Source organism: Cheilinus undulatus, linkage group 6 (assembly GCF_018320785.1).
Source record: "Cheilinus undulatus linkage group 6, ASM1832078v1, whole genome shotgun sequence".
In the NCBI taxonomy this organism is placed as follows: Eukaryota; Metazoa; Chordata; class Actinopteri; order Labriformes; family Labridae; genus Cheilinus; species Cheilinus undulatus.
In genome coordinates this window covers 28,512,228-28,524,808 of record NC_054870.1, presented here as the reverse complement: position 1 = coordinate 28,524,808, position 12,581 = coordinate 28,512,228, and the positions used below count along the sequence as shown (strand labels likewise).

General features: G+C 41.0%; 1 protein-coding gene across 5 annotated transcripts in view; it reads right to left on the bottom strand.

The window, feature by feature from the left end:
* Positions 1–12,581, bottom strand: part of sdccag8 (SHH signaling and ciliogenesis regulator sdccag8) — a 73,651-nt gene that overhangs the window by 26,840 nt on the left and 34,230 nt on the right. For all 5 annotated transcript variants that reach the window (XR_005992006.1, XM_041789336.1, XM_041789337.1 and 2 more), the window contains exons 14-15: positions 7,747–7,874; positions 709–817 (exon numbers count right to left, since the gene is read on the bottom strand). Coding sequence is in view for 4 of the 5 variants with exons in the window: in XM_041789336.1 (XP_041645270.1) it covers positions 709–817; positions 7,747–7,874 (237 nt within the window). In the remaining variant the exon portion in view is untranslated. The remainder of the gene's footprint in view (positions 1–708; positions 818–7,746; positions 7,875–12,581) is intronic.

The following is a 12,581-nucleotide window of genomic DNA, read 5'->3' as shown; positions in this document are numbered from 1 at the left end:
ACCATACACCTGCCGATGTGCCAGCGACCTCATATTGAAGATTCCTCACACTGGAGATTTCAAAGAATCTTACGTGATCAAACTTGTCTCCAGAATAAAATAAAAATAAACAACTATCAACATTCTCAGCTTGCTGTGCCAATCACAACAGGCTGTCCTGGCATGTGTTACATTTGCAGCAAAAATCATAGAACAAGGAAGAGAATATGGATTAAATCCTAGGTGAAATGAAGGTAAAGTTGTGTTTATGTTTGTGAGCGGTGAAAGTACCGAACATCTGGCTGCTAATGCTGGTTGCGTTCCATCAGAGGCACTTAAACCTTGAACAGTACATATAAAACATGTCTGATATTTCTAATTCAAGGCTTGTGAAGCTACGATGTGATTTGGAGCAGTAAAATAATCATATTGACACAACACACTTGGAGATTATTCAGACTAATAACTGTTTGCGATGAGCCTCTGCTCGGGGTGTGTTCCCACGATCATTGAGAGAGGCAGATCTGGCCTCAAATTTGGCTTCATGTGGTGTGTAACCAGTCTGAGACAAATTTCTCTATGCGACCATAAATTGTATTGTATCGTACCGTACTGTATCGTATCATATCAACAGATGGTTTGAGTTTGAGTTTTGCTCCTCGAGCAAATCGCGACCTTGGAGTGAATTGAGAAAATCTGACGACAGAAAGTGTAAAAGAAAATGCTGACCTGTTATTTTCTGTAACTTCTTCCAGTCGGACTCCAAGCGTGCAGCACTCTTCCTTCAGTTTCCTGATCAGGGAATTCTGGGAACTCAGTAGAACGTCCATCTCTCCAACTGTAATCAGAAACAATCAAGTGATGAATTTGTGCACTTTTAGTCACTGCAATGGATCCTGGATGCACTGAAGACACATTAAAAGCCCAGATACCGGCAGTTTAGCTGATGTCAAAAACAAAAGCCAATCTTTTCTGCTGTCACCAGCATCACAGACCTCACTTTGTCTTCAAAATTCAAACAATGATGACAGGCTCTTGCACACAGTGTTATATTGTGAAAAATTAGCATTCACTTCCTGAAACTGTAAATCATGAGCAATGTTTTGACACCAGTAGGAGCTTAAAACAGATCAACAACTGATTTGACCTCCAGCCAAACATTTAAAAAGGCAGGCGTTGTATACTGAGTAAAAAAATCTAAGGTTTTTACAGTATATGCACTCTGCGTCGCCGCTCCTATCCCAACATTGTTTTTGAGACCCCCCCTTCCCACTAATAACAGAGATTCAAGAGTCGGTGCTGAAATCTTCCTCTATAAAATGAAAATGCTTCAAAACCCCTGGTATGTTATGAGTAGTTTTGACAGCATTTACATAACAGACATGACGTTACTTGACATTCCCAATACAGCATGTGCATGCTTTTTCAATATAAAAGGATTATAATGCATTAAAACAACCCTGGTTGTAATTTTTAGGCTTTATCATCAAAAAACTACTTACATTTAGACAAATCTTTTATCACTTGAGTAGCCATCTTTCCCAAAATTTGCAAGGCATTCTGGGAATTCTCCCATAACACTTGGTGTGGCTCTGGAAAATCTCCATTTAAAGGGACATGTACCCCTAACAATTAATCCTACCTCTGCATGCCAACAAGAATCAGGATGCCTAACCCCTAGACAAGCATGAGCCAAAATCTACTTCTATCACCTTAACTTATATTATCAACTTAAAGTTCTGCAGCCAATCAAAATAAACCTGATCTATGACTTTGCTGGCTCTTGTTTGCTGTTTCTGCTTCTTTAAAAACTGACATTAGCTTCTGCTCCAGGTGAGAAAGACAGCTCGGTGACTGAAGGATGGTTCATTTGACACTGAGCAGAGTCTTCATTTAAAAAGGTTTTGAAGTGGTGAAAGAACTGACATTAGTTTTGGTGTTTTCACAGGGATTGGAGAACGGCGTGACACCACTTCTCAAAGCATCACTCCAAGAAATAAAACACTGAAAGAAAGAGTTTTAAGGGCCTTCGGGTGCAGGAAGACGTCAAACCAGAACACGCTGCATCCAAAGAGGAAAAGGTCTATCATCAGGACTTCACTGTTTGGCTGCAAAAATATGATTCAATTTAAATAATTAAAGATTTCAGTGCTGTAAGGAAAAATGCCGGAGGCTAACTCACACAGAAAAAACTGTCTTCACATGACACTAAAAGGCCACCTGGCTTGTGAAAGGAGTAACTTTGCCTAAATGTAAAAGAACAAATGTGACTAGATCAATTTAGTGCAACTAAAATCAGCACAGGACACAAAGTTTCTGTTTAAAAGCTAGTAGAACATTATTTTCATGCAACAGTGGTTCACTTAAATACTTGTTTTGACATACATACTCTTTTTTTTATTATTATTTTGGTCACAAACTTGGGTTTTACTTAGCTAAATTCAAGAGGTTATATTTCTAAATGATTTTTATTGACTTTTATGCATTGATATTTCTCACTTGGACGTCTTGTTTGATGGAACCTTTGGCACATTTATCTTTTTTTATCATTTTTATCATGTGTTTTCTCTGTGCCATCTAATGTTACATCTGTTTTGTAATTGTGTGTCCTAATGGATAATTGATGCCTATCTACAAACGTGTACAAATAAAGTAACCTGAATCTAAACCTGTGCTGTATCCTCTTGTTTATGCTGAGAAATAATGACTGGAAACCATCCTGGCTCCATCTATTTACACATAAAATATTTATCCCAGAGCAGAGCAGCTGAAATCCTCACACACCAGAGGAAAACATCTTCATAACTGTGAAAACTGAACAATGAAATTAATTGTAACAAAATCTGCTCAGAAATGTGAGACACATATGTCTCTATGAATGTCTTCCCAAAAATGCTTTTGTCAACAGACATTCACATTAAAAATCAAAAGTGTTCAAACAGCAGGCGGAAATGTACAGAGAGAAAAACAGAAGTACAGAGGAAGAATAGAAATATAAAGTGTGTGAGGAGGGTAAAATGAGATTGAGGAAAAAGAGGGGGATTTTTGTTTGAAAAAGCGCTTTCTTTCTCCTTTTCCACCCTTCCTGCCACGTCCTCATCCGCTCATGGGGGGCTCTTTCTGAACAATCCAACACTGGGCTTTCATCGTTCCTTTGAAATGATCCACGTTCCGCTCTCCAACATATGTCTGCTCTTTTAAAATAACAATGGCTGCCGTTTGGATGGAGGGAATGATCCACCTGCTCCGGCATTCTGTTACAGTCAACTGAAACCAAAAAAACAACAAGGACTCATAGTCTTTGAAAAGTAGCTCACACTTGTGAAGTTTTGTGCGTACAGTAGATTTTGGTGTAGATTTTGAAAAGTAGAGGAAGAGACATGACGGAGGAAATCGAAACACGTTTTTACTTGCTGAAAAGTGACTGACTCTCTCTCTTTATGTGCAGCAGAAATGTGAATAAAAGAAAGATGACATGACTTGGCAAGGCATCTTTAAGTGTATTATTAATCACTTTTTAATGCCTCCAAAGTGAGACTCCACAAACCTTTACTTACCAGTCTCTGTCCCCAGATTACGGCCATATGTGATGCATGGAGGGCAGAAACTGGATGCCACAGAGCGTCAAAGTAAACAACACAAAACTCACAGACACACACAGGCACGTACACTCAACAAAGTTTGGTCAGTGCTGGAAAAGTTGCATGAAGAATGCTAATTAGCTGAACAGGCTTTGAATGCGTCTGGCCGTGCGTAGGCCAAAAAGAACCCTGGGACACAGAAACACAGCAGAACTGGCACTGGAAACAAACAGAGAAAAAAACGAGGGAGGGGAGGGATGGAGAGAAGAAGCGTGGCGGGGAGGGAGGGACGGAGAGAGAAGCAAATATCTGATATCATCTAGAGGCTGCTCTGTATGCGTTTACTCAAAAAAGAAACATGAAAAAAAATATCTGAAAAAAAAGGTGGGAGGGAGCGGAGAAGAAGGGAGGGGGGGGCGGATGGATGGAAGGACAAACGGATGGACAGAGAGGCGGGATTTGGAGAGCAAGAAAGCTAATTATCCAGCTCGTCTGTTGGGTTACACGGGGAGAGGAAGTGATGCGAGCTACTAAAGGACGTCCACCCCTCCATCCCCTCCCCATCCACAGTTTCCTGCTGTGCTCTGATGTCAGCTCTCTTTAGACAACATGTGTGCTTCCGACACGCGCCAGAAACAAACCCTTTGTTTACCCCCCCCCCCCCATCCATTCCTCCCTCTATACCCTCCATCTTTGTTCTGTGTACCAGCAGGCTCCCTGGTTGTTGAAGGGAACCACAGGTAAATAAAAAGATAGGAGAAGGGGAGGGTGGTTGAGGGTGGGTGGTGGGTGTGTGGGGGGGTGGGATCCAGATGGTGCAACAGATGTGCGAGCAGCAGCAGCTCTGCTGTGCAGACAGACAGGGAGCTCTGAGCAGGGTCTCTCCGCTCTGCTCCCATCACCTCCCCTCTGCTCTGCCCTGCTATTCTCTCGTCTCCTCTTCCTGCTCTGGTTTATCTCCATCTAAACTGTTCTGTTCTTTTGAGGTCATTTCGGCTCACTCTCATTCAGCTCTAATGGTTTCTGTGCCTGACCGTTACCTCCCACTCAGGCTGTGCGATGTTAATGGGCAGTAAGATGCAACAGTTAGAGGGAAAACCAAGCTTTATCAGGATGATGTAGGTCCAAAACCAGGTTAGAGCAGAGATCCACCCTGCTGATGTATCTTTTAGGAGAAGGTCCTGAACTGTTTTTAGACCCGGCCAACTCCTTGCTTCCTTTTTTCTCTACAGTTACACATATTCTGACTCTACACCAGAGCTTTCTCAGTACCAGAATTCTTAATGTATATGTTGCTAGTAAAAACTAAAACTAAATGATGCAGAGATTGCTGGAAAACAGCATTGGGTAATTTCTTGGTTTGCTAACATTCTCTCTGCTTAGTCCTCTTTTAGCTAAGAGTTCAATGACCAGGAGTGAATCATCTTGTCAGAGATTACTTTTGAATTCATAAGATGATGATAAATGATCAATTCATTTGCATTTAAAATCTAATTATGTCTTTTTAAAGTCACTGACTTAGCAGCATAACTGCATTTTTGAGTTTTAAGTTCTCCTCATGTCTGGAAAGACTATCTGAATAGCAGAGGTGGGACTTGTTCTGGTATTTCAGTAAGAAGGTAAAGGCAGGCTGGTATTCAACTGTTCATAAATAAGCTACTTCAGGCATTCAGTGTTCTTATAAAACAAAGAACCTTTGAAAGCCACCCTAAATTCTCTAAAGAAGAGGATCAAGAGGGTCCTTCTTAGGAAAAGAGGAAGAATGATAGAATTTTCAGCATTTTGAAACTTATACTAAACAGCATTAGTGGTATTCTCTTAAAAGAAATGTTATTTCTATGTCTCTCTGATATTTATGTCTTATTTCTACTTTTTCTAGCTTTCTCTAATGAGACTGATTCCACCTGATCACAAAAGTCAAACTGACTACATCTGACACTGCGGCCTGTCAAGTTCTACTTAGAGCAGCTACTGGTTTTTACTAAATTCGTCATCGTGTCGTCAACATTATTAGGCCTCCATGACATCACCTAATGACATCACCATAACATCCAATTCTGATTGGTCTGAAATGATTAAATAACAAAGGAAACAAAGCTTTACAAAAGACCTGCTGCAACTAAAAAATGAACTTAAACAGTAAAGAGGACCAGTTTTGAGGCACTGACTTTTGTTCAGAGGCCCAACATTTCATATTTACATTAACAATACAATATATAACAAATAATAAGATATTAACATGTTTTTCTGGTATGACACACTCTGCATGAGAATTTTTACCTCTGCTTAGCTTATTATTGTGGTAATACCACGGACTATTTTACCAATAAATATTAATTTAGGGCATTTACTTTAAGTTAATTATCTGGGTCTTTTTCTACAATTCAAATCATGTTTTTGTCAAGTAAGACAAAGGGGGTATTTAAGGGGTAAGGGGTATTTATAATAATAATAATAATAACAACTTTATTTATATAGCACTTTTAAAAACAAGGTTTTACAAAGTGCTTTCACACTCAGAAAAACAAACCAGCGAGACAACAAAACACAACAACAACAACAAAAGAACACTCAAGGGGAGAGAACCTAAACAAGATCAAAACCAAACTATAGGTTCAGCCCAAGCAACAATATTACTGAGACATTATTAGAAATACAAATCCATGGAAGTCTCGGTGAAAATAACCTACCTCCTGTGTTCTTACCTTTACACCTCTTTTTTAGATGAAAATATTTCACTGATCCTGGCCAGAAACCATCTCAGAACTACCTTTGGTAACCACAAGTTACCAGCTAACAAGGCAGAGGGCCAACTAACTAACCCTAACTAACAATAACACTGAATAACTCTTTACATTTCATATTTATACATTTTAGAAGAAAGGCCTGACACTCTATGGTCAACTCAATGACTTCAGCCACTCTCTGCCTGTCACTAGTATCTCAGTACATCCACCCGTTGCTGTGAGCTCGTTCAGCAACTTTTGGAGGTGTAATAACTTTGGAGATATAATATATTGAATTTGAGGGAGAATACGCCCAAATTGAAATATTATTTACCATTACTACATACTAGTACAGACACTAAAAATATCTAATAATAGCAAGATTTGAGAAAAAAAGACAATGTCTCAATTGGGGGGGGGCAGCATGATGCCCCCACTGTGGAATGAGCTTGAAGGTGAGATATTTCATCATCTTATAATGTGGAAATAATATGTGAGGACACTGAGGTGCAACCAAAACATGAAGCACTTCCATCAAATGCTCATACCCTCGATGTAGGTGTTGTTTCAGTTTTTTCAGACGTTTTTCACCTACCTTAACGTTCCTTCTCAGTGGATAAATAAGGATAGGTAAGTGAAAAACTATTTGATTAAATGACATCATCCACTACTGAAGCCCAAATTACACAGCATGGCCCAACACATGTCCATACAATTGCCCCCTTATTTTTATGAACAAACTCACGTCGGCAGCAGCCAGATGCTCGTGGACATGCCGTGCCATGGCACTTCACACCACTGCTCTATTCCAAGCACGGCCTGCCACAGCTGGCTGTGTTTTCTTGAGCAAACAGCTGCTTCTACATCTCGGCTGCTGAGTAGCAGTTCTCTTTGAAAGCACAGAAGAAGAAATTTAGCACCATCTCCCATTCAAGATGTAGAATATGTCGGAGGCCTTGGTTGCCGATGAAATACCACTGCTCTTATCGTCTTTCACGTACCTGGTGAGGCAGGGAGGCGAACCCCTCCTCTCACTTCTGGTATCAGGCACTTGGCCCAGCAGTGGCTGGTGGGGAGTTAGACCAGTGATGCGCTGCTACCGTCATGCCTTAGGGGCGGCACTCGAGGCAAGTCATATAACGTGACAACGCAGCGCTGGTGTGTTTTAGGCTACTGAATTATCTTTAAAAGTTAGAAATGGAGGCAATAATGGCATACTGGTTAAGTCACACCCATGTATGCAGGTGGCCCGGTGGCTCCTTTCCTACATGTCATCTCCCCACTCTCTCAGCCTTGTTTCTGACTCTATCAACTGCCCTCCTCTACTATAAAGGCATAAAAAGCCCAAAAATACATCTTGAAAAAAAAGAGAGATGGAGACAGCAGGAGAAAGGTGGACAGAGTGTTTTTGGCACAGCTGAAGCCCCGGCTGGTGGCACCTCTGTGGGTGGAGCACTGACCTCTCAGCTGGTGTTCAGCCTCTGTTTTCTCCAGCAGCACATTCAGCTCTCTCTCCTTTTCCCGCGCAGACTGAGTCGCAGATGCCATTTCTTCCTCATGAGCCCGTTCTGCGCTCTCTCTTTCCTGTCTGTGGAGACACAATGGGTTATCAAAGAAAATTTAAAACACAATATGTACAAATATTTTTCTAAATTTTCTTTTCTGTCTAATTTCATGCTGTTATGCATATAGAACAGCACCATAAACCAACAATGACATTTTAATACAATTCTTTTTATAAGGTGTACAGGTCATTACATAACATCGTTCACTACACAATAATCTTGTTATACTGGCTAATGTACTTTATGACGGCTTACTGCATGGCGCTGGGCACATCATTCAATTGAGTGTCTTCCCTCTGATGTATTTCAATTTGCTTTGCCACAGAATACCAATGAATCTTAAATGATGATGTTTTTGTATTCTCTGCAGGCCTTTCCTCTGACCTGTGGTGTAGTCAGCCAATAGGGAAAAATAGCCAGCAAGGGGGTTAGAAAACTGAGTGCTCCTGCATCCCTTCACTCACACTCCCATGAGCAGGGCTGACACAGGCAGACAGTCTTGCTCATGACTGTCATGATTTTAGCAGAAGGCAGTGCTTTTAAAATGTACAGAAAAAAACAGATACCACTTGTTGGTCAAACTGTACCAAGTCAATGATAGCAAAAGTAGGCAGCTGGATTAAGTGACTAGTTGGCTATTTGGCTGACAGCTGGCATCTTGTTTATAAAGACTGGGGGCACAAAGGTCATCCCAGAGGCTAGTCTTTTGCAGGTAGTGCAGCTTTAGGTCCAACTTGTGGCTCCTTTCTACATGTCATTCTCTGCTCTCTCTCCTGTCAATTTTCTACATACTCACTGACCTGTGTGCTTCGAGAATACAAAAAGCCAAAACAAACCAAAGGAGCCAGTTTAGTTCATTAGAGCAGGCACCCATATACAGAGACTAAAGTCCTTGATGCAGTGGTCACAAGATCGATTCTTTATTCTGGTGCTGTTTGGTGCATGTCTTTACCTACTTTCTCTCCCCATATCGCCTGTCTCTCTTTAGCTATCCAATCCATTAGAGGCAGAAAAACCCCAAAAATTATCCTAAAAAAGGCTACTTTTGCACAGATTGTTATCTCATGTAACCTTTGAGTGCCTATTTTGTTAACACATAATATCCTGAGTATTTGGAAGCATAGATATTTATTATGTTCATCGTTCATATATGTTTATATATTAAAGCTAACATATTATTACGATTTTTAATTGCACTATATCGAGGAATTTCAGGAGTTAGTCTGTCCTGCATTCAAAACTGTTTTTAAAGAGAACAATACAACAAACGGGCCATCAAGGAGGGTTCAATACAGTTCATTATTCAGTGATGTTTTAAGCAGGGGTTATCTCAAGTGTCCAGTTACTATTACTACCAGTCCATCTGATCTTCCACATGAGTGTGTATCCAGCTTAGAACCTTTACAAAACATTTAATGTACAAACCAAAGCAGTCATGTTTGCAATAATGCAGATAAAAAAATACACCTACTACCCTCCTTCTATCATACTTTCAAGTTCAGAAATATTATCCATTATGAAAAACTCCTACTGAAATTATCATGACATAGTCTTCTGGACAATTACTATCCATTCTAGTTTTGTTTATTGTTATTGTTTTGGTTATTGTTTTGCTTGCAGCTAGTAATATTTCAAGAGAGTATTTACATTCAGAATCATTAGCATTACTCAGAAAATGTTTATGGGGTTCACAAAGTAAAGCTGATGAGCCACTACCGTTTATTTTGTTTTGATCAGGCAGCGATAAACTCACTTTAACTTTCTTTTGTAATATTTATCTCTGGTAAGTATTTTGTGGCCCTGCAAGCTCTTCCCAAGTAGCCTTAACGTCTCTGCAGATACTGATAAATTCTTAAAATCAGGAAGCGAGCAGCAGAGTAGAATGGTTAACCAAATGTCATCAGTAAATTCAGAACCAGTTAAACCGTGACACAGGTTGTATACATCAGACAATATAAATGTTAAATGTTAAAAAGGATTTCAATTGATTTAATATACACTTTGGGTCATTTTTATGCTTTTATTCAGAGTTTGAGGATGGCAGATGGAGTCAGAAACAGGGATGAGAGAGTTGGGGAAAGACACAGGCCGGATTTCAACCTGGGAGCTCTGGTACATGGGGCATGACCTAACCGCTAGGCCTTCTGTGTCCCCAACCTGATTTGATTTTACTATTATTATCATTTATTCATTAATTTTATTTCTATGTTTTTTAGTTATTGTAAATGACCTTTGGGGCCCACTCAGAGTGAGCTCATGTGACTGCTGGTGTGATATCCCTCACCTGTACTCAGTAAGAGGTGTCACTCTAGTCTGATGAAGAGCAGCAGAGCTTGAAACATCCCTTTGGTGTATTAAATCATTTGGACATTGGAGCCCTGCAGTGTGAGAGATGTTTTGTTGTTTCTTTCACGTTGTTCTCTTCAACTGAACACCTGTCCATTTTGTTTGGATACCTTCCTTTATAAATAAGTTGAAACATGAGAGAATTTGTGTTTTATTATGAGTTAAATATGTGTTACATATTTTACCTGAGTGCCCTCTATTGATACAGGTATTTACTATAAAAACTCTTCACTACTGTAAAACCATAGGCGCAGACGGAGACGGTTTGAGATGCTCAGAATGGCAGCACAGTGTCCATTTCCACATGATTGTGAAAAACTAAAAAGGCCATGAATATGTAGAAGTTTACGGCACATTTCACACAGGGTCACTATAGTATTATGTGAGCTCAGTATACGATAAATCTGTGCGTTACAATTGATTTCCACTGTAGGAAGTTTTTGATGCATGTGACAGAGATGTACATGGTGAGAAAGATCTCAGGAGGAGAGCGAGTGCACACTCAACAACAACACAGAGAAAAGAAAGGAGCATGATGAGACCAACTCAGGGGGAGGTGGGTAAAAGTGTCAGGCCTAAAGACCCCTGAGTGATGCTGCAGCTGTCTGCACATGTACAAATATAACAGTGTGCAAAATATAAAAGCCGTTCTGTATGGCGAACATTCAGAACTGAAGTTCAGAGAGTAGAAGAAAAGACAAAGACAAGAAGAAAAGAGAAGATGGATGTGCTTTGTGACATTATTTAGCTGAAGCGGCTCATCATCCAGTGTGAGTCCTGTAAATCTCATATCAGTTTTAATTAGATAAACTAACGCAGGAGCATATTACTCTACGGCAAAGTAACATCAGTTGATATCCCTCTTTTCACATGAGAGCTGTAAATATACTATACGTCTGACTGCACCACTTCTTGGTACACAAATCCTAAACTCAACAATGCCGACTCACAATCGGATCACTTTTATCTCCACTTTAATTCAGCTTGAAACAGAAAGCGTGCAGGTATGATGCAAACGTGGGTGCGTATCCCTGTGGGCTTTAAACAACATGTATTTAACTCCTGTTCGAGCCAAACTTTTCTAACTCAGCTAAGTCCAAATGTACCCAAACAACAGAGGAAGAAACAAAGAAGGAAAGAAAAGAAAAAACTACAAAGACAGGAAAAAACGAACAAATAAACAGAACTCTTCCTGAAGTCCAAAGGCGCTAATGAAGAGAGAATTCTCCAGTTTAAGTGAAAACTTTTCTCCCCTACAGCGCTTGGCCTGCATCTCTAAAGTGACCGCGTCTGTCTGTTCCTTGGTGTGTGTGTGTGTTCTCCTGCTGTCCTGCTGTCTGGGGTGTGAAAGCGGGTGGCGGGTGTGCAGGGGACACAAGGAGACTGTGTGTGTCTGTGCGCAAAGAGTGTGTGCGTGTGTGTGAGTGAATGAACCCCCGCTGGGCTTGAACAGCAGCCTGAGCCACCAAAGCGCACACCAGGGCTCAGCGGGAGATGGCGGGCAGGCGTTGCCAGCCATTTGGTCCTGCAAGAGGTTCCAGGGGGCCGTGTGTATTTGTGTATATCGGTGTGAGTGTGTTTGTGTGCGATTGAAGGGAGGGGGGACTCACACCAGACCTGTTTACCCACCAATTAGCATCAGACAGATCGCCAGAAAGTTCCAGCAGTCAGCAATAGAGAGGTGGTGAGGAAGAGGAGAGTGAAGAAAAACAGGAGAGGACAGAAAGCACAAACACAGAGAGAGATACACATTTGGCATCTGTGAGCTCTCACTGATTTATTAAACCAACAATTTACAAGTACAACCTTAGAAAGTTGTAAGAATTAGATAACAGCTCAAATAACTGAGGCCTGAAGGTTCAAAACTTTGGGACAAACCCTGAAAGCCTCACTGGGGTTAAAACTAAAACTACAAGTCAGCTACAAGTCCTTCCTCTGCACCATTTTGTATCCCCAATCCAACTTAACATATTTACTTTTAAAACGCTGTCACAAAATGGCTGCTGATGAACGCTGTCAAATTAAAATATAAAAAAGAGAAAGGAAGAAGAGATGTCAGTGTAGAGCCAAGCCCTGGAGCGAGCGTTAAGGACAACAGGCAGAGCAGAGGCTGAATATGTGGGGCTGGAGCTGGGTAAATCTCCCCGGACAATAATCTGCCTTCCAGCTAATTGGGGAATGGACTCTGGGTTGCTGCCTGTGGCAGGAACTCTTGTTTGGGCCTACGAGGCAATAGACTGAATGTTCAGTTAGCAGATAGCTGGGCCTGTTTGTATATGCCTGGCCTGATGCACTGTAGGACAGCTTGGTAAGTATGGCAGGAGCTGCATGGGCCAGCGGCCTAAGGTAGGCTGGAATGGCTCTGGGGCTGCGGCCAGGTACAG